The sequence below is a fragment of the Oncorhynchus keta genome, chromosome 13, assembly GCF_023373465.1.
Source record: "Oncorhynchus keta strain PuntledgeMale-10-30-2019 chromosome 13, Oket_V2, whole genome shotgun sequence".
Classification (NCBI taxonomy): Eukaryota; Metazoa; Chordata; class Actinopteri; order Salmoniformes; family Salmonidae; genus Oncorhynchus; species Oncorhynchus keta.
The window spans coordinates 37,248,069-37,272,460 of NC_068433.1; the positions used below are offsets into that span (position 1 = coordinate 37,248,069).

The 24,392-nt window shown below is 46.1% G+C and overlaps 1 protein-coding gene across 1 annotated transcript in view; it reads right to left on the minus strand.

The window, feature by feature from the left end:
- Positions 1-24,392, minus strand: part of LOC118392259 (cadherin EGF LAG seven-pass G-type receptor 1-like) — a 125,541-nt gene that overhangs the window by 21,455 nt on the left and 79,694 nt on the right. The window contains exons 8-17 of the mRNA XM_052460069.1: positions 9,976-10,133; positions 8,450-8,613; positions 8,220-8,345; positions 3,432-3,595; positions 3,106-3,291; positions 2,907-3,020; positions 2,543-2,717; positions 2,169-2,310; positions 894-1,014; positions 485-668 (exon numbers count right to left, since the gene is read on the minus strand). Of these exons, the coding sequence (XP_052316029.1) occupies positions 485-668; positions 894-1,014; positions 2,169-2,310; positions 2,543-2,717; positions 2,907-3,020; positions 3,106-3,291; positions 3,432-3,595; positions 8,220-8,345; positions 8,450-8,613; positions 9,976-10,133 (1,534 nt within the window). The remainder of the gene's footprint in view (positions 1-484; positions 669-893; positions 1,015-2,168; positions 2,311-2,542; positions 2,718-2,906; positions 3,021-3,105; positions 3,292-3,431; positions 3,596-8,219; positions 8,346-8,449; positions 8,614-9,975; positions 10,134-24,392) is intronic.

Sequence of the window (24,392 nt, forward strand, 5' to 3'; positions counted from 1 at the left end):
ATGCAGTCTTATCATGTGCTGTACTGTATACACACCCAAGTGCTTATATCCTAAAAAGTGACCATGATTTTAACTCTTTGAAGACCTTTTATAGAGTAAGCCACAAGGTTGGGTTGAATCACTTAGGTGACAGATACGGTATGGGGACTGTGGTTCTTTACTGAAGCTAGAGTGGGATCTAAAAGAGGGAAGGCCTTGTAACCAGACTATAGGGAGGCAGAGGTTCTGTTCAAATACTCTGAAGATTAATCCTTCCTTCCTCCAGTCCTTGGCGTTATAACTGATCTGACATGTCTGCATAAGAGGAATCCTTGCTTTCATGAATCCAAATTGAGTGAGATCAATGATTACATCACGGAAGGGACGGACGGAAGAAAGGATGCAGTTTTCAAAGTATTCAAAAAGACAGAATGCCCTCACAGGCTCTCAAGGTCACATTTAAGAGTAACAAACATTTGCACGTGCATCATTTCCTTCCACATACCTTCGCAACCGGTGGCGGTGACCTCGGCGAAGGGGTTGTCACAGAGGTTACACTGTTGCCCAATGACCCCGGCCTTACAGGGGCACTGTCCGGTGTGTGTGTCACAAGTACGGGAGTGGGCCCCTAGAGGGAAGCACTCACAGGGGTAACAGGTGTCCTCATCCTTGGGCCGGTAGTAGTTATCCTGTGGAGAAAGAAGACAGGGTTAGTTTACTAAAGCCTACAACACGCAGTGTTATCTACCAGCCCATTGTTTAAGAATGGTTGGTTGATTTGGGACCTATTGGTGAGTTGTGGCCAATTCCTACTAGGTTTGTCATAGCTTACAATTGGGGGGGCTTCAAGAGGAAAGATAGTTTGATTCAAAAGGCATAGCCTGCGAGAAGAGTACCTGTGATTATCTTCTTACCTTGCACCGACACTCTCCACTGGTCTTGTTACAGTCAGGGTTGAATCCTTTGCTGATGTCACAGCTGCAAGGGCCACACATGGGGTTCCCCCACCAGCCCCGAGGACACGGCTTCTCAACCCTGACACATCACACAATAACAACGCATTTAGTTGCCTTCAGCACATAATGAATGGGAATAAAATGGCAGGAAAAAAAGTACCAGAAAAAAGGAGACTGCATTTATCCTTACATCACATACCTGCTATATAACGGTATCACTTAACAACAAACATGCATTCAACTGCATCATGAATCTAGCACAAATGTTCTATCCCTTGGAAGAGAGACACAACACAGTGAGTGAGTCAAACACTCTTTCTCCAACACTTTCATGTCTCTGAGCTGATGGAGGGGTAAGATAGTGGGTTATGATAGGGGCAGGGTAGTCAGTAGCAGAGTATCAGTGCAGGTGGAGACCAAACACCTATGGAGGAGCACTGAAGCATGAGGTGGTCCCACAGCCTGCCTTAGACAGGAAATGATGTGTGACATATGGGTCAAAGGTCAGTGGGTAAAGAATTGACATGCAATCTACCACCCAGAGGAATAGTCAGGAGTACATTGCTAGCTACTGTTACATAACTACAGTCCTACAGGAGCCAGTTATGGGCAGAACCTAATATAGCCAAAGCTGGCCTGAGGCTTGGCTTACCGTTATATATATGTGGCCAAAAACACACATACACTCACACAAACGCCCACTACAGACCCCGTTTGCATTTAAACCATACACAACCACACACATAGACACGTGTTACAAGACCCAGTTAATGTCTAGAACAACACACAGTGGTTTCATCTAACCCTCTGGCTCCTGCCTCTGACACTCACGCCAGATTCCTGCTCTGTTCAAAGGCAGATCTGGGACCAGTTTTGGAAGAATAAGAATCCCCCAGAGAGCTCAGATCACAGGTCTGGGAAAAGCCACAGCTCGGGTTCATTACCAGCAGGCTTACGTCAGGTGCCTGAGAAGGACTGTTTTGAGTTAAGGCCAGTAAAAGTAGAGCCTGTTGCCAGTCAGATGAACGGTGAGGCGCATATTTGTGAAAGACAGAGAGGAAGGTAAGGGAGCAGAGGTTGATTAGGCTAACATGAAAACAATCAGATGTTGTGTTGATTTTGGAGGCATATGAATGTGTGTTTCCCCTGCACTGTGGAGCCAAACCAGGGCACACACATACCCACACGTGCACACACTTACACAGGCACTTGCACAAAGCGGCCAGGTCTTACTTGTTTTCGCAGTACTGTCCGTAGTAGTTCTGTCCACACTCGCAGGTGTAGCCATGGGAGGAGCTAGGCTTGCGGACACAGGTGGACACGTGCTCGCAGGGGTTGAGGTGACACGCATCAACGCACTCCCTCCCAAAGTACCCTGGGAAAGGACACAGGTCACAGAGAGAAGAGAGAGACATCTGGTCAGCAGGTCTTCAACAACATTGCAGAACTATACACAGTTATATAATGGAACGAAAACTCAGTCAAAGCTGGAGACTACAAAACAGCATTCCTATGGTGAACATTTTTCAGAACAAGTGAATGGTGTGACGAGATGCAGACACAGGTGTGTGTGTGTACACTGTGTGTGCTGACAGCATGTGTGTTACCTGGGTCACAGACGCAGGTGTGTGTGTTCCAGTCGTCGCTGCAGTGGCTGTTCTCAGGGCAGATGTTAGAGTCACAGGGGTCAGCCAGGTCACAGCCGTCCTCTACACGAATCTTAAAGCCCTGCAGCATGTTCACGTTGACCACGTTGGTGGATGTCTCACCCATGCGCGCACCCTGTGGGAAAGAAAACATGCCCTCTCCATTAGGTCCCAGAGAATCGCAGGTACACACTCTCATCGCACGCTCTGCCCACAGCCCCTAGGTATTAGATAAAGACAGGTAGGTATATACATACAGTGGGCTACAGTACTTGATGTTGTGGAGAATAACGTCATCCAGACGTGGTTTACTGTTAAAACGTACCTGTATGCATCCGGTGAAGCCATCGTGGACGTGGTTCCCATCTCCTGGTAATCCTCCCAGATACAGAGCCCTCAGCCTCAGACCTGGCAGCTCGTTGCCTATCTCCACAGACCTCTGGAGACACGCAGACACACACAGAGTGTAAGATTTGCTGCGTGTGTGTGTTTGTATCTGTGTCTGTATGTGTATGTCTCAGTACCTCGTACAGCCCGTAGTCCAGTGACACCAGGGCCATGTATTTGATGTCCTTGCCGTCTTTGACGCTCTTCAGCTCCACAAGGACATGGTGCCACTCCCCATCGTTCACCCGGACTTGAGGGAAGCCCAGCACCGCTACCCGCTCAGATCCCAGAAACACCTCAAACCTCACGTACTGATCACTTATCTGAGGGGAGGGTGATGAGAGAAAGAGAGAGATAGAAAGACGATTACTACACACAGGTAGTCTACTGAACTTCAATCAACCATATAACACAACTTACCTTCTTGCTCTGTTGTTGTTATTGTGCGTGTGCAATAACTCACCAGTAAATTGATAGTAGAGTCTCCAGCGTTAGCCCGCATCAGTGTGCCACTGCCTTGCCTCGTCCGGAACATCAGGCCCATGTACCAGGGCACAGCGATGGTGACGTCGAGGTCACTCCACGACACCAGGGCCTGGCTGTCAAAGTGCTGCGGGGACGGCATCACTAGAGGAGGAGAATAATACAAAATCAGAATCGCATAATCTATTCAATAATCACTGCTATTAAGGCAAATCACGTGTTATACACATCACATGCTAAGTAGGGCTGGGAATTGCCAGGGACCTCACGATAAGATATTATCATGATACTTAGATGCCGATACAATATGTATTGTGATTCTCAAAATCTATATGTATTGCGATTCGATACTGCGATTTTATTGCGATTTGATGTTCCAAATATATTATTCACTGTATGTCTGTTCTGATTAGTCATGGAACTAAAAGTGCTGAAAGCATCTTAGCTCACTGTTTAAAAAGAAGATGGAGAACAAGCTATAGGATGAAAAATACCGGTGTTTTGGCAACTGGCGACTAGGGCTAGCCAGCAAACAAAACAAAAACATTTGTATTTTTACCTGGAGTCAAAGTATCGATACAATATCGTCCAAAAACAATATCTCGATATATAACTGTATTCATCCCCCCCATCATTAATGCTAAGTATGTCAGACTTACAGATTGCATCTTGTATTTTTGTATTCTTCCAGGGAGAATAATTACAGTAGCTAATCCACCTCCCCATGTCTAATTCAGCTATAAGACATCATTACTGTCAAAAACCTTGTACCATACAGGACACTAATCCTTCTTTGACAAACATGCCCACAGTATAACACATCAGACATGCTGTAGTCAGTCATTCAGTATAACACATCACACTCCAGAGCACCCACTAGCCCTGCAGCCAAACAGACATACTGTAGTCAGTCAGTCAGCCATTCAGTCAGTCAGTATAACAGTTGTATGTCTGTCAGCATAGCACTAGGCTGTTCCCTATAAGACAACTGAAGCGCTAAGCTCTCTCAATCTCCCTCTTCTCCGCAGGGCACATATTTCTACTGAGGCACAGTACACACACACACACACACACACACACACACACACACACACACACACACACACACACACACACACACACTCTCAGAAGATGCATGGGGACTAGCTCCTGAACCATCTGTGTCTCTCCAACTTTTTTTTCACACGATACATTGCTCATTTGCAGTCCCTGGAAAGAGACAAAAGATGTACATGAGGCATAAAGAACAACATCAGAGATAGTCTGGAGTCGGATTCCTTCGAGATACAGTTCAGAAGAGAGTGGAGAGCAGAGGAAAACCACCAGCTCACACGAAATCTTCACACTAACCTAAACACACTCACAGGTTGATGTGCAACTAAACCACATCATAAACTCAGAAAAAAATAAACGTCCTCTCACTGTCAACTGCGTTTATTTTCAGCAAACTTAACATGTGTAAATATTTGCATGAACATAACAATAATCAAACAACTGAGACATAAACTGAACAAGTTCCAGACATGTGACTAACAGAAATGGAATAATGTCCCAAAATCAAAAGAAACAGTCAGTATCTGGTGTGGCCACCAGCTGCATTAAGTACTGCAGTGCATCTCCTCCTCATGGACTGCACCAGATTTGTCAGTTCTTGCTGTGAGATGTTACCCCACTCTTCCACCAAGGCACCTACAAGTTCCCAGACATTTCTGGGGAATGGGAATGGCCCTAGCCCTCACCCTCCGATCCAACAGGTCCCAGACGTGCTCAATGGGATTGAGATCCGGGCTCTTCACTGGCCATGGCAGAACACTGACATTCCTGTCGTGCAGGAAATCACGCACAGAACGAGCAATATGGCTGGTGGCATTGTCATGCTGGAGGGTCATGTCAGGATGAGCCAGCAAGAAGGGTACCACATGAGGGCGGAGGATGTCTTCCCTGTAACGCACAGCATTGAGATTTCCTGCAATGACAACAAGCTCAGTCCGATGATGCTGTGACATACCGCCCTAGACGTTAACGGACCCTCCACCTCCAAATCGATCCCGCTCCAGAGTACAGGCCTCGGTGTAACGCACATTCCTTCGATGATAAACACAAATTCGAACATCACCCCTGGTGAGACAAAACCGCTACTCGTCAGTGAAGAGCACTTTTTGCCAGTCCTGTCTGGTCCAGCAACGGTGGGTTTGTGCCCATAGGCGACGTTTTTGCCAGTGATGTCTGGCGAGGACCTGCCTTACAACAGGCCTACAAGCCCTCAGTCCAGCTTCTCTCAGTATATTGCTGACAGTCTGAGCACTGATGGAGGGATTGTAGTGTAACTCGGGCAGTTGTTGTTGCCATCCTGTACCTGTCCCGCAGGTGTGATGTTGGAATGTACCGATCCTGTGCAGGTGCTGTTACACGTGGTCTGCTACTGTGAGGATGATCAGCTGTCGGTTGTATCTCCCTGTAGCGCTGTCTTAGGCATCTCTCAATACGGATATTGCAATTTATTGCCCTGGCCACATCTGCAGTCCTCATGCCTCCTTGCAGCATGCCTAAGGCACGTTCACGCAGATGAGCAGGGAACCTGGGCATCTTTATTCAGTAGAAAGGTCTCTTTAGTGTCCTACGTTTTCATAACTGTGACCTTAATTGCCTACCGTCGGTAAGCTGTAAGTGTCTTAACAACCGTTCCACAGGTGCATGTTCATTAATTGTTTATGGTTCATTGAACAAGCATGGGAAACAGTGTTTAAACCCTTTACAATGAAGATCTGTGAAGTTATTTGGATTTTTACGAATTACCTCTGAAAGACAGGGTCCTGAAAAAGGGATGTTTTTTTGGAGGCTGAGTTTATGTCCAAACTCACAGAATGCATCTGGGAAATCCTGAATTATCGACTGTCTCGTCATATTTCTCTTCCTGCGCCTCTACAGTACCACGGATATGCCTATGGTGTCCATTGCTGCTCTAAAAGTGATATGATATCTATGATTCCTGTGCTGTCCGTCCGTACCCATGATATAACGTCTATGGTTTCTACTTCCTACACAGCTTGTCAACAAGTAGTGAAGAAGCCAAACCCTCCGTGTTACTTCTGTTCCTAAGTCCAACTACAGATACTCGATCTGCTGCCTGGCATCACTACACAGCTAACTCATCCAACCCAGACTAGGTGGAGATATTTGATCAAATATCAATGTGTGTGTGTTTTATAATTGTTTGGAAGCAGGCCCTAGAGGGTAAATCAAAGCCACCCTCTTACTGTTTTATAACTCAGTAGGAATATTACTCATATTCGTGTAGGAGCATTCAAAATAATATTTTTGGCAAGTGTTCTGGTTCTATTGCCCTGGCCTTGGGATAGTTTCCCAAATAAAGAAATTGCTTTTGACATAATGCTGACACACACGCACACACACACACGCACACGCACACACACACACACACACACACACACACACACACACACACACACACACACACACACACACACACACACACACACACACACACACACACACACACACACACACACACACACACACACACACTACAGCTTCCCTTGATGACTTTAGATGTCTCTGTGTGCGAGACAGGACAGGCACAGTGTGAGTCACTTAGTTTTAACCCTTTCAGAGGAACACACACACACACCATTTCAGTACCCCGCTCCGGACCACAAAACCAGTAAATCACTGTCATACAAGCATACAAGCGCTATCATTAGGCCTGTTAGACACACACACACACCACACCACACCCCACCCATCATCCATCCCTAGTGGGGGATATGAGCAACAGAACAGTCAGGATCAAAACAGGGCAAGCTGTAACAGTGTAACCACACATCATATATCTGTCTATCACACTCCCACACCTGTCCATCAGCACGGGAGTATATAAGACTGCTATGATTGGTACTGTAAATACACACTACAGGAGCGCTGTGGTCTGTTCCATGTAAACACTCTGGCTCAACAACAGTGAGGCAACCACAGGGTCCGCGTGTGTGTGTGTCCGTCCCTTGATCCTGGCACTGATATGTGAGTCAGAGTTGGTCTTTGTCTCATTAGTGAAATAGACAACAGCTCTTTGGGCCATGTTCTATGTTTCACTATTATACTAACATCTAGCTTCTGCAGAGTACATGTATGAGTCAGTAATGACCAGTCACCTCAGGTTCCTTCTGGATCTCTATCCGCGGATACACTTCCTTCACACACACACACACACGCACTCACACACACCCTTCTTGATCGCTATCTGAAAAGACACTTCCTTCACAGGAAGCTAAGCCACATTAACTCCAGTGTCCTTCCTCACTTCCTTATGCAATCAACTGTAACACAAACAAGTCCTGCTCACACTGACGCATAAAGATGCCGACCCAGATATTCAATATGAGGGACCCTCATTGTAACATGCACGGCTGCAGTCCTTATGCCATCTTGAAACACACACACACACGTAACAGTATTGCTTCTGTCCCTCTCCTTGCCCCAACCTGGGCTTGAACCAGGGACCGTCTGAACACATTGACAACAGCCACTCCACAAAGCGATGTTACCGATCACTCCACAAAAGCCGTGGCACAGCAAGAGAGACAACTACTTCAAGGTCTCAGAGCAACTGACGTCACCGATTGAACACTACTAGCGTGCACCGCTAACTAGCTAGCCATTTCACATCGGCTACACACACACACACACACACACACACACACACACACACACACACACACACACACACACACACACACACACACACCCTCACCTTGTTCGCAGTTCTTGCCCCCGTAGCCCAGAGGACAGTCACAGCTGTAGGTGTTCCACTTGTTGACACACACTCCTCCGTTCTGACACAAATCCTTAGTACAGAAATTGATCTTGGCAGGACAACCTACATGGGTCATGATAGATGTCAATCAGTAGCAGTAAACAAACAACACAGCTAAACTGAGTAAAGATGACAAAAATATGTTACCTGATGACAAAGGTTGTTACCTGCAGTGGTTCCGTTGTTAGCGATGAAGCTGGCCATGTCGGTGGGTTTGCTGTCGATGCTCAGGTTCCTCATGCAGCCCACAAAGTCTCTGTTCCTCACAGGGAAGTCCTCGGGCAGGTTGGGAACACCACCCAGCAGCAGCGGTCCTGTCAGGTCTAATGATCTGCAGGGGAGAGTACAGGAAACGGGGTCAGAATGGAGACAAAATGGCACTTAGAGTTCCTCTAATGGTTCTGGATCCAAAATGGCGCCACAGCCCCCAATGGATTAGGAGCTAAAGATGCACCAACAAAGTGCCAACTGATGGGTAATGGACTTAGGTGAAAACGAAATTCACACACTATATTGAACTCTCTTTCTTTCAAATGAATGCAATGACAGGACCAACGTTCCACAACAGAGTGCCTGGTGACAGACACCAAAATCTTCCTCAAAGTTTCTTAAGTTTTCTAAAGGGGATTACAGGGTACTGATGGTGTGAGTAGTATGGTTACCCTGCAAAAGGTTATTTGTCACAGGCCTTGTTGACTGAAAGGACAAAGCCACTGTAACCCAGCTAGCTGGCTTGATTCATTCCTGCTTCTGTAACACCACCAACGGCCCAGAAGACTTAGCAGGTAGCAAGGACGCTGGCTAAAGCAGCCACTTAGCTTACACACAAGCCTCTAAACTCAAAACAAAACATCCAACGCCCAGGGTTTAACGTGAACTATTGCGACGCGACACCAATGCATAACGTAAAACATATGATCAATTTGAAAACGGCAAAAGGCCAATGTCATACGGTCTAAAAATGCCACAAAGTACGCGTGGAACGAGTGTCACACAATGTATGCTAATTTGGGCTGGTCCTTTGTAGCGATTGTTGCCTCTCACTTCAGGAGAAGCAGATAGGGTGAGGTCTGAAACGACAAATAGGTAAACAGATAGATAGTGTGTGGGTGCGTCGTAACTTTCACTCCTTTTCGTCAAAGACTTAACCTAAAAGCCTGGGTGTCGGCCTCAGAGTCAAACGGAGCCACGTAATTTAGTGTAGAACAGCTCTGAGCCTACCATAGTGGAGCGACCGGTTCTAAAAGAATGCAGCCTCATTACCCCGTTCCTTTGATGTGTTTTTCTTCTTTTCCTAAATGTGTTCTAGCTCGCTGCCTTGCCTAACATCCCTAATTTGAAAAGGATCTTGGGTTCAGATACAGAAACAATTAGTTGCAGTAGTAAACGTCTGAAAGATTAAGTAAAGGTTAAGCCATGTTAGGCTGTGTAAGAAGCCATGTCTGAGATATTCGTCTGACAATTGAGAGCATGTCAATCCTGAGCGATTAAGAGAGAGAAAGGCAAGGTAATGTGGTGTAATGAAGGTGACTGAACATCAGTCCTGCACTTACAACACTGACTCCTATTAGCCTAACACATATTAGCCTCACTGAAGGTAGTGGAATGAACCTGAAGACAGAGGGGGAGAGACAGAGAGAGAGAAGAGAGGGAGGAGTGAGCGAGTGAACGGAAAACAGAGAGAGACACTCACTTTTTCTGTCCTGTTTGGGTTCCCTGGGCAGCACAGGAGTAATTGCCGATCTGGTTGCCAAAACGAACTGCCATGGCAATGTCACAGTCGTCCACAGCAACCACAGCCACCTTCTCACCTGAGGGTCCATGGGGGATCCCCAGTCGACCAATGTTGGGCTGGAACACAGAGGTCATAGGTCTGATGATTATTACAGGAATGGTAAAAACAACTAACATCAATAATGGAGGAATGAAGAAGTTGCCCTCCTTTGAAAATCAGTTTTTACTCATTCTTTACTGTTTGAAAACAGGTTGTATTCTAAAGATTTCATGAAACTTAAACAGTAAAAAGCTATTAGGTTAATTTGGTCATAACTGACAATTATCCTGATCAAGGTCTCTGGCCTATGAATGTTAATCTGAGAGAAATTAAGATCCGTTTAGAAAATCTGATCCAACTCATTGGTTTTAAACGCAGTGTCAAAGCTCAGGCTGAACATTCATTTGAAGGAATGTATTTCCTCTAACAATAGGAAAGCAGTGGACTTGTGTGGAAAGATCAGTAATTGTCTCACAGTGTATTTACTCCACAGCCTGGCCTGAGACCACAGATTAGTTGATTATCTGTCTCTCTGTCTCCCTGGAAAACAGTAAAGAGGTAAATAGTCTACCCGTACAATAACCCCCGTACAGACCCCAACTCAGATGAACAGTAAAGAACTTGCCCCTACAATAACTAACTACAGATCACAATGCAGAAGACTACAGAGTTTACAGAAGATAGGAAGTCCTGGGTGCTTCAAGATTGGGCTAGAAGAGAGGAAGAGAATGAGAAAGGGAGAACGCGAGAGGAAGAAAAAGTGATGGAGGGGCTGGCAGAGTGTTTACCACTGACAAATAAGTAGTAGGACAGTGTATGGTAGGGCAGACAGGCTGTGGGAGGAAAGAAATAAAGAAATAGAGAGGGAGACTATAGTTAGAAAGAAGTGGAAAGAGAAAAGAAAATGAGAGAAAAATAATAGAAAGTTGTGAGCGAGACAGAAACAGAGAGCGAGCTCCATTTTGGGTCAGAGCAGTCCCAGGCTGGCACAGTTGCCAGGACACAATATCCCTTAGCAGCACTATCACTACCACTCCTTTAGCCCCACCCCTTTCCACCACTCTCCACACCTCTCCACCTTCAAAACACTTTCACATTTTCCACATAAAGACCTACCTAAACAACAGTGCGCTTCTGACCTCGTTACACTCTCTCCCTACATTACACTCTCATTATCTGTCCCCGTTTCTCTCTTTCTCTCACACACACACACACACACACACACACACACACACACACACACACACACACACACACACACACACACACACACACACACACACACACACACACACACACACACACACACACACACACAAACAGGGTTTAACAGGGACGGTGTGTGTCTAGCAGTGAGGGTATTTGATCCCTTTCCTGTGGAAGTGTGACAATGGGGAGGATGGGCTGTTGAAAGGCAGGCAGGTGTGGTCCAGCAGCAGAAGCTGGAGCAGGAGCAGGCCATTGTGGGATAGCTCTCAGACAACACACCACCAACTGTGTCTGGACGTTTACAAAGTACAAATGCTTAATAAAAATGTAATTCGCACAGGACTGGTCTGAGGATGTAAGTCATTTTAGGTTACTGTTCTTTGCAGTGTAACCTCTATTGAAACCCCTAGATATTCTCTGGCTCATTGAGGGAGAGAGAGAGAGCGAGAGATAGAAAATGAGAGAGAGAGGTAGGAAGTATAGAGCGCGAAAGCTTTGAACTTTTTAAGTAGAGGTAGCGAGCCGAGCGGGCGGCGGCGTTTCTTGAGGTCGAGCCAACTTCTCTTGGTACCACGTACAGCTCAGTACCGCACAATGCCCTGGTCTGCACTCACACTGGGTCAACCTGTAGAGCGTCATAACTCTGGCTGGCCAGGCCTGATTTAAGAGCTGCACTGGGAGCTGGAAGGCTACGCTCCGAAGGCACCACTAGAACTCTCTAACGGTTTGATTTACTATAAGAGCTTGAATAGAGAGCTAAGCACACGGCTCTCTGTCTAATCTCTTTATCAGAGAGCAGAGAGAGGGAAAGTAGTGGCACCATTACTGACAAATGTGCACATATTCACGTGAACCCACGAATGCAAACACACACACACACACACACACACACACACACACACACACACACACACACACACACACACACACACACACACACACACACACACACACACACACACACACACACACACACACACACACACACACACACACACACACACTTACTGCCAAACACAAGAAAATAATTACTTCCTCGCCTTGCCACATAACCATGAGAAAAGATCAATATTCGATAAGAAACAGTTGCCTGGAAAAATAGCACAAGGCCGAGTTACATGCCTGTCAATCCTCCATGCTTCAACACCAAGGAAGATCTGTGCTAAATGAATGCGTGTAAGTGAATGAGAGAAAGGAGGGGCAGTTCTCAGAGTGGATAATGAACATTACCCTCTTAGCTGTGTGTCGGTGAAGTGTCTGCTAAATGACCATAGAAGTCTAGTGGATCTTGTCGTAAATGTTGTAGCCAGCTCCCTATTGACAGGCCAGGCCAGCAGATCAATGGCTCTCAGGGTGAAGTGTCAACGGTATACAGTACTGGCCTCCTAAGCAGACACTCTCACACTCTCTGGTTATGTTCCAAATGGCACCCTATTTAACAGCAATGTAGGGCTCTGGTCAAAGGTAGTGCAGTGCACTACATAGGGAACAGTGTCAGCCTAGTGACACTGTATGATTAATGAGACGAGGGGTGAAGCCACTCCATTGGCACGCAGAGAGGCCCATTAACAGCATGCACACACACACACATGCACACTCAATGAAACCCCACTCCATACTTGGATTGGGACACCAGGCCTCTCTTTACGCATTGGCGGCAACACACACTCAGCGGCAGTGGACTGGAAAAGAGTTGAGTGTGTGTGTGTTTATGCCCAGGGGGACAGGGAGGGCTGTGTTAGGGAAGGTACAATATAATATCCTCTTTACAGTTACCTTTAGAACAGAAACACAAATACATAATTGAGCTCAGGTGCATCCGGTTTCCATTGCTCATCCTTGAGATGTTTCTACAACTTCACTGGAGTTCACCTGTGGTAAATTCAATTGATTGGACATGATTTGGAAGGTCCCTATATAAGGTCCCACAGTTGACAGTGCATGTCAGAGAAAAAAGTTTGGAACCACCAAGACTCTTCCTAGACCTGGCTGCCCGGCCAAACTGAGCAATCGAGGGAGAAGGGCCTTGGTCAGGGAGGTGACCTAAAACCCAATAGTCACTTTGACAGAGCTCCAGAGTTCCTATGTGGAGATGTGAGAACCTTCCAGAAGGATAACCCTCTCTGCAGCATTCCATCAATAAAAGGCACATGATAGCCCGCTTGGAGTTTGCGCCTAAATGACTCTTGGACCATGTGAAACAAGATGATCTGGTCTGATGAAACCAAGACTGAACTCTTTGACCTGAATACAAAGTGTCACGTCTGGAGGAAACCAGGCACTGCTCATCACCTAGCCAATACCATCCCTACGGTGAAGCACGGTGGTGGCAGCATCATTCTGTGTTTATATTTTTCAGCGGCAGGGACTGGGAGGCTAGTCAAGATCAAGGGAAAGATGAACTGAGCAAAGTACAGAGAAAGCCTTGATGAAAGCTGTCAAATCAAACCCTGGTGTTATTTCTGAAGACTAAATTCAGTGAATTTGTCCAGAAAATGGGCTTATGTCATGAAATATGAGCACTCCCTCGGAAATCATGTGAGCACTCCCTCGGAAATCATGTGAGCAGTCCCTCAGAAATCATGTGAGCACTCCCTCGGAAATCATGTGAGCACTCCCTCAGAAATCATGTGAGCACTCCCTCAGAAATCATGTGAGCACTCCCTCAGAAATCATGTGAGCACTCCCTCGGAAATCATGTGAGCACTCCCTCGGAAATCATGTGAGCACTCCCTCGGAAATCATGTGAGCACTCCCTCGGAAATCATTTGGAAGAAATGTCCTTTCAATTTTATTTAGCTATGTTACATAGCATCGTCATACTATAAAACAATGCCACAGAATTCTAAGCAAATCTTGTCTGCTAAATGCACTAGTGTAGCCCACAGCCATATGGCACAGCCAGATCAGGACCTAACATAAGGACAACTCAAAAGTATGCTATTCTGTTCTTCTGAAATAGACTACATTTTCTTCATATCATGCTTCTTTAGACCTGTCTAAAATAAATCATACATTTATTGTGAAGGTGTAGGCTATATTACATGGATTTATTAGACTTTTTAAAATATAGATGTTGCAAAGGTCTGCATCAGTGGCTTGTAGGCTATGTGTGGAAGCTAGGAGATGCTAAAAGTGTTTATGTTAATTAAAGGGTAATTTACTGTGAAACCAGCAGTTTGGGTATGGACCTGGAAAGTAGTATGACATTACTTTGCAGGCTATCTCTGCAGTAGACTGCAACTCTTCCCACTTTGGCAGTTCTATCTTGACGGAAAATGTTATAGTTGGGTATGGAAATCTCAGAATTTTTGGTGGCCTTCCTAGGTCAGGATTCTGACATGGCAAGGACATCAGGGTTAGCAGAGTGTATTAAAGCAGTGAGTAAAACAAACTGTCACTGATTTGGTAAATAAAATGTAACCAATTTCAAAAGCAGATTGCCCCTTTAAATGCCTGTGATGGTTCTTCACTTCTGAACCACGTTGTTGAGTGAGCCAATGTGAGTGGTGGTGACAGACTTTCTTCAACAGAAGCTAGTAGTTAGTAAAACCACACAGAGTGGAGGATATGTAGTCAGTCTCACCCTTGTGTTCCCCTATGTCCTCAGCCATGCAGGGCTGGGAATGCAGGTGTTTTATCACTAGAGTGTGTAATTGCATGGTCTGTTCTAATCTAGAGAAAAAAGAGAGAAAGAGAGAGACAGACCGAGAGAGGAGGGAAAGAAAGAAAGATGGAGAGGAACAGATGCAGGTCCAGATGTGGTATATGGGGGTCCACACCGAACGGTGTAGGGTCTGCAGCAGTCTGTGCTCAAAACTCACTTCACACTCACACACACTGAAATCCCAGGATAGGGGTCCGATATGTGTCTGGCGTATTGACATATGCGCAGGGGCAACTGCTCGGCCTCCAACCGCAAGGCACTACAGAGGGTACGGCACAGGACATCACTGGTGTCAGAGGAAGGCCATAAAATTGTCAAAGACTCCAGCCACTCTAGTCATAGACTGTTCCCTCTGCTACTGCATGGCAAGCGGTACCGGAGCGCCAAGTCTAGGTCCAAAAAGGCCTTTCAACAGCTTTTACCCCCATGCCATAAGACTCCTGAACAGCTAATCAAATGGCTACTCCCCCACCCCTTTTACGCTGCTGCTAATCTCTGTTTATTATCTATGCATAGTCACTTTAACTCTACCTACATGTAAATATTACCTCAATTACCTGGACTAAACGGCACATTGACTCTGTACCGGTACCCCCTGTATGTAGCCTCGCTATTGTTATTTTACTGCTGCTCTTTAATTATTTGTTAAATTTTTTTCATATTTTTTACTTATCTATTTTTAACTTAACACATATTTTTCTTAAAACTGCATTGCTGGTTAAGGGATTGTAAGTAAGCATTTCGCTGTATGGTCTACACCTGTTGTATTCGGCGCACGTGACAAATCAAATTTGATTTGATTTGAAACATTACCATTCACCCAGCTATCGGCTGGTCACAAGTGTCTCCCACGCACACGCACACGCACACACACACACACCCACACCCACAGAGGAAAGGGACTTCCCCAATACAGCTCCAAGACATACATACAGTAGACATTTGACTAAGTCCTGTGTGAAATAATGTTGCCCTTTATATGGAATGGGGCTTTCAGTGACACTGACAGTTAGATCTGTATGTATGGGAGAAATGTATCGAGTTACAACAGAGTTTTCAGCAGAAATGAAGGCCTAGGCCCTATACAGTTTCAACAGAGTTTCTGATCCCCCGACTAAAAGTGGACTTGGCTCACAGACAGGGCCCCCTGGGAGTCTCCAGTTTACCCCATTTCTTTCTCTCTTTCTCCCCCTCTCTCTCTGGGGTGTTGACAATTCTGCCGTTCATCTCCTAGCTCGTCTCTGGGGACGATAGCCTAGCTGGTGCCATAGCAACACACTTGATCCATACGGCGACTGACAAAGAGGAGAAGGTCAGAGAACACAAGCAACAAGTAACCCACACAGACAGACAGACGCACGCACAAACGCACGCGCAAAAGCACAAACGCATACGTACACACACTCTCTCTTCTCACCGCCTCTTTGAGTGTGTGAACCAACTAACTCTCGCTCTGTGTACTTGTTTTCAGCTCTAACACAAGTCAGTACAGGCATAACACTCCATGTTATGGCCTCACGTCAATTAGCAGACGATCTTATCCATTGCGACTTACAGTTAGTGCATTGATCTTAAGATAACTAGGTGGGACAACCACATACGTCAGTCATAGTAAGTACATTTCCCTCAAAGTAGCTTTCAGCAAAGTCAGTGGTAGTAGAGGGGAAAAGTCAAGTGTGAGTGTTAGTTTACGAAAGTTTCAAAAAATGTTTTACCACTCAGTGTGCCCTGCAGCACGGTATGTAGGGTGTAAGATTACTGACAGAGCTGACAACACAGAAAACACTGCGGTAACTACCCCCAAATAGCCCCTAGGACTGAACACTGACTAACTAACATTATATTTTCATCCTTAGACCTCTTGTCTGACACACATATGACAACTTTACTACCAGGGAGGGAGGTTAAGGTCAGTGGTGGATGTATCAGATTACAAACAAAAAGAGGTGAAAAAAAAACTCAGAAAAGGAAAAATCGAGCCACTTTATGAGGACTTGTAATACTGCTAATGTCATGACCGGCCTCTTTCCAGGAGTACATTTTGGGTCACAAGGCAGTGTTAGGGCCGTGGAGTGGGAGGGTATGTGTGTGCGCGTGCGTATCAGTCTTCCTCCGCTGTGTCACAACACTCCCGCACAAAGACAACGGGGAAACCCTGGACATCAGATTGGACGGGAACCTCTTCAACATTAGGAGGCTCCAAGCCCCCACGAAGCTCTAATCTGAACACGTAACGCCGATGATCGCGTTCCTGTGGCACATACCCCAGAAGCTTTTTTACAAGCCACCCTCACAGCAGCTGTTGAGGGAATACAGCAGAATCGGGCTGTCTGTTAACATCCCAAAAACAGAGGTCCTATGTCAGTGGTCATCTGATCCTCTGCCTGAAATATCCGCGTTCTCCATCTCTGACTCCTCACTTGCCATTGTGCCACACTTTAAATATCCTGGAAGCATCCTCTCAGACGACCGCAACATCGTCCAGGATATCCAGAATCGGGTCAAACAGGCCTCATCCTCCTTTGGACGGCTAAGCAAGAAGGGTTTCAACAACCTGAACCTACACACCAAAGTGGCAGTGTGTATATACACTCCTTTATGGACGTGAAACATTGACAGTCTACAGCCGACACTTAAAACAACTGGAGTCCTTTCACATAAAATGCCTACAATGCATTTTGAAAGTGACCTGGCAGGACCGTGTTCCACACGCAGAGAATCTTCAGAGAACCAACTGCAGGAGCATTGAGGCATCCGTCAGACACCACCAGCTTAGATGGCTCGGCCATGCCGTCCGGATCCCAGAGGATCGACAGAGAAGACATACGACCACAATGCCTGCACCAGCATCAACGGGACAGGCCTTTGTGTGCTCTGTCTGTGGCAGATCGTGTGCATCCCGCATCGGATTATACAGTCATCAGCAAACCCACAAGCAGTAGTGGAAGTCATCATCGCATACGATGGACTACCTCAAGTAAGTAAGTGTGTGAGTCAGGCCCACGCTGTAGGAAGTTACTAGCGGAGGAGAAGAAAGGGTGAGCGGGGGTATTTTCATAAGGAAGGAAGTTGGGAGCAAAGGCGCTGATTTGACGTGGGTTTCACCGAGGAAATGCAATCGCCAACCTTCTTCCCTCTCTTTCTCTGTCTCTCTCACATTCCAACCTCCAGAATATTTTTGAACAGCTGTATGTCCTGCCATCCTTTGCTTTGTGTGCTCCTACGGAGGGAGGGGAAAGGCAAATGTTCAATGTGTGTGTGTGTATGCGTGTGTTTGGTCTGGTGTGTATGTGTGCCTGTCTTGTGTGGGGTTGAGTGTCAGTGTACGTCCCCATGTGTTCTTTGACCGTTACCTCACCTATCCTCTGGCACTGTAAACCTAGAGCTGTCAATTGTTCATACACGCATGCATGCGCACCCACCCACCCACCCACACACCCACCCACACACACACACACACACACACACACACACACACACACACACACACACACACACACACACACACACACACACACACACACACACACACACACACACACACACACACACACACACACACACACACACACACCCTGAGGATATACAATGGGTAACAATGTTGCTCTCTCTCCCACAGGACATGAGGCAGACGTTCAACCCTATATGTTACCCTGATGCCTTCTCTATAACACACACACATATATCAGTGTTCTGCTCTTTCTCTGGGCGATGCCAGATGGACAGCAGCATTGTCCTCTGAATATCTTGAGCCGGACAAATGATATGCTGAGGAATAGGAAACCTTCAAATATGGAGCCTCTATCATAGGAATCCCGTGAGCGGATATTGAAATTTAAAGCTAGTTGGAATATCTGTGAAATTACTATCTTACTAGAAACTCCCCACTATTGGTGTGAAAGGTTACTGTTATACATGTTTTATACAAGCCTAGGAGTATTGAAAGCATCACACACCCATAAGAATGTCTGGCAGTGAATGCTGTTACACATTAACACGGCTTATGAGTAAGAGAAATGGACAGAGTGAGTAAGGGAAGAAAGGGACAGAGAGAGAGAGAGAGAGAGAGAGAGAGAGAGAGAGGGGTGGGGGGTAAAAGACAGAGACAGGAGACAGGTGTTTACAGCACTAATAATAAATCCCTTCGTAGCACCCTCACAAGTTCTCTTTCTCCTGACCACGTTCTCCCTCCTCTCTCTCTATCATTGAGTCATGCTACATGAGCTGCGTGGAATCTCTGGCTCTCTGGCAAACAGCAATTGGTCTGGAATAGGACACAGGAATTACAACAGGGGTCTTCAACAATTTCCTGCACAGGGACCCCGACTCAGGCAAACCGGCAACATAAGCGTCCCTTTCTCAGGACCCTGTCTTTCAAAGATAATTCGTAAAAACAACTTCACAGATCTTCATTGTAAAGGGTTTAAACATTGTTTCCCATGCTTGTTCAATGAACCACAAACAACGAATGAACATGCACCTGTGGAACAGTCGTTAAGATACTAACAGCTTACAGACGGTAGGCAATTAAGGTCACAGTTATGAAAACTTAGGACACTAAAGAGGCCTTTCTACTGACTCTGAAAAACACCAAAATAAAGATGCCCAGGGTCCCTGCCCATCTGCGTGAACGTGCTTTAGGCATGAGGACTGTAGATGTGGCCAGGGCAATAAATTGCAATGTCCGTACTGTGAGACTCCTAAGACAGCGCTACAGGGAGACAGGACGAACAGCGGATCATCCTCACAGTGGCAGACCACGTGTAACAACACCTGCACAGGATCGGTACATCCGAACATCACACCTGCGGGACAGGTACAGGATGGCAACAACAACTGCCCGAGTTACACCAGGAACGCACAATCCCTCCATCAGTGTTCAGACTGTCCGCAATAGGCCGAGAGAGGCTGGACTCAGGGCTTGTAGAACTGTTGTAAGGCAGGTCCTCATCAGACATCACTGGCAACAACGTCACCTATGGGCACAAACCCACCGTCGCTGGACCAGACAGGACTGGCAAAAAGTGCTCTTCAATGGCGAGTCGCGGTTTTGTCTCACCAGGGGTGATGATAAATGATTTGCGTTTATCATCGAAGAAATGAGAGTTACACCGAGGCCTGTACTCTGGAACGGGATTGATTTGGAGGTAGAGGGTCCGTCATGGTCTGGGGCGGTGTGTCACAACATCATCGGACTGAGCTTGTTGTCATGGCAGGCAATCTCAACGCTGTGCATTACAGCGAAGACATCCTCCTCCCTCATGTGGTACCCTTCCTGCAGGCTCATCCTGACAAGACCCTCCAACATGACAATGCCACCAGCCATACTGCTCGTTTTGTGTGTGACTTCCTGCAAGACAGGAATGCCAGTGTTCTGCCATGACCAGCGAAGAGCCCGGATCTCAATCCCATTGAGCATGTCTGGGACCTGTCGGATCAGAGGGTGAGGGATAGGGCCATTCTCCCCCAGAAATAAAGTTGGAAAGGTACTATCCTTTTTTCTACTGTAGGTATGAAATTCAACATGAATGTAATCTGTTGTTGCTTGCTTGATATTCATAAAAACATATAAAAAATGTAACTGTCCCAATCATTTCCCCCTGCAGTACCATGGATCCCCGGTTGAACGCCCCTGGATTAGAATACAGAGGGAGGGAGGTATGGAGAGAACAAGGGAGTGTGTGATAGACATAAAGAGACAGACAGAGGGAGAGATTGAGAAACAGAGACCGGGAGATAGGGAAAGTAAAAGAGGGATAGAGGGGGATGGGAGGAGGGGGATGGGAGGAAGAGGCAGTCATGAATGCAGGTGGAGACTGGCAGATTTATGACTCACTGTCTAAACATGGGGGGTTTTCTACTACTGTAACTCACAAGTAGACACACACACACTACGCTTAGCTCATCATGTCCTGGTGTTATGCATACACCGTGCTGGAACCAATACAGCTGGAGAGGTTTGGAAGGCCCACGTTTTAATCCTTCACACAATCCCTTTAATGTAGCCATCTTTAATACATTAATCCCAATGAATCTCTCCTATCAGCAAGTCAACTATCCCAAAGTATCCTTATTATCACTCAGAGGAAATCAAATTGATGAGATTAACAGTTAAAGAGAGAGTACCATCCACACTGACAGAAAGCACCCAACTCCTAATCTTGCCAACATCAATTAGAATTCTAGCCATTAAGCTTCAGTCCCTCGACATTTGAGTGACAGCTATCAAGACGCACACATAGCAGAGCGAGAGAGCAATGACGAGGTGTGCATACAGTATCTGAAAAACACCAAAAGAAAGACGCCCAGGGTCCCTGCCCATCTGCGTGAACGTGCAAGCCAAACGTGGTCCCCGATAATTGCGTACTATATATGTGACATAGTACGCAATTATCAGGGACCACGTTTGGCTTGTGAGAGCTACTGGCTAAAAAGTATACAAAAGCACCAGATAATCTCTTTAATCCTGCTGCTCCTATTTGCTCCCTTGGTCACACGACCAGCCCTATAAGAGAAAATATGTCAGCGGGGAAAGAGATCCCTCTCTGTGTGTCAGGGCCATTCTGGCTGGTGATTGGCTTAACTCTGACTCCTCACTTCACAATAAACACCTCCATTTGAACCCGTCCTGTGCTGAGCGCTACAGTAGGTGCTTGTAGCTCATGGTGCGCAGCGCTCCTGCAAGATTCCCTGTCGGTGTTTGAGAGGCTGCAGCATAGAGAGATGTCGACGAGCACAAACACACAGGTTTAATGGGTGAGCATTGTGTTTTCAGTGAAGGAAAATGTAGCTACAGTGAAATGAATGGAAATCAAATGGAAACCCACGACAAGAAGTGAAGTAACTCTGTTAAAGAATGGAGTCTGTAAAGCAGGGATCATCAACTAGATTCAGCCGCGGGACGATTTTTACTTTAGGGGAAGGTTGGGGTGCCGGAACATGTTTACAAGTCATTTGTAGACTGCAAATTGACGGCAAGAAGCCCGTACAGATATAATGTTTGACTAACACATAATCATCTTAAACCTTGCTTACATTTGCACACAATCACATCTCTCTATTATCTCTATTATGGGTGGGAATTCTTGAGAACAGATATCTTTTAAAAAAATCACTTGGAGCTGACTGGTGTTTATCCAGTCTTTTATGTCCCGTCCCGCCCCCCAATTTTGTATTTTTGTGCATAATTTTTGCCATTAAAAAAACTTGGGGGGCCAAATAAAAGCACCCGAGGGCCGAATCGAGTTGGGGAACCCTGCTGTAAAGACATGCAAACCTGTGAGACACTCGACAACATGTTGGATAACACACTATGGACTAGAACCAAACTAACCACAGAACCACCGTAAGACTAGACCACAACTAGAGCAAGACCAGAGACCAGACTAGAGCCAGACTAACCCCAAGACTAGTACTACCACCAGTACTTGCAGTACTAGAACTAACACCAGTACTAGAGCTAAGACACTAGAGGCCATGCTACTGTACCTCCTTGTGTGTCAGCTCCAGCCAGGCAGTATAAAGAGGGACCCCCAGCACCCCACTGGACCCCAGCAGGTGCAGGCTGTCCTGGGTAGACCATGGGAGAGAGAGGGGTGTGTTAGATCCATTAAGATCTGCAACTAGTGTGTGTGTGTGTGTGTGTGTGTGTGTGTGTGTGTGTGTGTGTGTGTGTGTGTGTGTGTGTGTGTGTGTGTGTGTGTGTGTGTGTGTGTGTGTGTGTGTGTGTGTGTGTGTGTGTGTGTGTGTGTGTGTGTGTGGACTACAGCACCAACAGTGGATCCTCTAGTCTAGTGTAAGTGTGTGTGTTTGTCTGTGTCTGCATGACAGGGAGTATGCATGTTTATGCATGTTTGAGAGAAATAGCTTCTGCTCATTTAGATCTCAGTGACTGGATTATTCTGAACGTTCTCGGCTCAGCACTAAAATGCTGAGCCGGATAAATAAAAAAAGTTATATCAGTTATAACTCCAGGTATATCAGCTAATATAGTGAACCACAAATATTATCTCCCTACAAAACCAATGACTATGGAGGATATGACTCCCATTTTAAAATACACATTTTAACTCACTCAGAGTTTATGATCATGAGTCCAGCTGTGAGCAGTGAACAGAGCCTTCTTAACTGTTCTGAGGTGCTAGCACTGATGACAAATTCTGCCTTTGAGCTCTGGAGCAATGAGCGTCAAGACATACCAAAGAATAACAAGCTGGCTTCCTTTAAAACACTCCCCTACGAGACATAGAGACTGGCTTTAACCTAGAAAACATACATTTAACCCCCCCCACACGCACGCACCCCTATGCCCCCACCCCACACCCCTACAGGGGTCTTCACCTGGGTGTTGGAACACATAACGCCCACCCCAGAGTCCAGTTATCTGTTGGGGGATAAATCTCACTGTGAGTAGATAGATCATCCCCACTACCACACTACCCCTCCGTCATCTCTCTGCACTGTTTGCATAGAAATGATCATTCGTAGAGCAGAGACACACAGAGAAACAGAGACACTGTATATCACACTGGCTGTCCTGGGTAAAAATGCTTCCTGAGACACAAGCAAATCCCTCTGCCATAACACTAGCTGCTCTGCTTGGTAGAGCTAGCATGGCTGAGGTCATAAGAGAAAACTGGTGGAGGGTGAGAAAGGAGAGAGAGAGCAGGCAAACACTGCGTTGTCCTGTGAGAATGACCCAGCAGGGGGTCCAGTGAGGCTAGACCTGTTTGTGTAGCCTGGTCCCAGATCTGCTAATACTGTGTATAGCCAACTCGCATGGTCACTGCCTGTGCTACTACCTGTGGTCCTAGGACAGTGGTTCCCAACCAGGGGTACAAGGGCCCATGTGGGTACTTGGCTTATCCACAGGGGGTACTTGAGAAGACTCATGAGACCATAGACCTACTGGTAAAATGCACATGAGGGGGTACTTCAGCCGATTTATGCCGAAATTTAAGCCGGTTTGTATGCGCCAATAAATACTCCGATCAATGCAGAAATAAAGTGCTACTTTTTCTTGAAAAAAGGAATTCCATGTGACAGTTGAGTCACGGTAATCTCCTCTTATGCACTCTGGATATTGCATTGGTACTACCCAACTCACTAACGACCATCAGGTCTCTAATGGTCTGGTGCTCGCTGCTCGATTGTCTCTCGAACCACTCTGACATCACATCAAACCCTTATCATCAAAACAGTGTCATGCTTTTAAAACTCACCTCACTGTGAATGAACAAGTTAAACAATGAAGTTCAACAACAGGTTGAAACTGAGCGGAAAACATGTTTGTTGTTTCAAAGCCCAACACAGCGAAATGGACAGCGCTTTCTAATGTGATGATTCAACATATTAGAGCTTATGCATAGGCCTATATATATATATATATATATATATATTGCCTACCGCATATTACGCACGGCAGAATTTTTATTTTTATTCAAATGAGCTAGGCGATCCT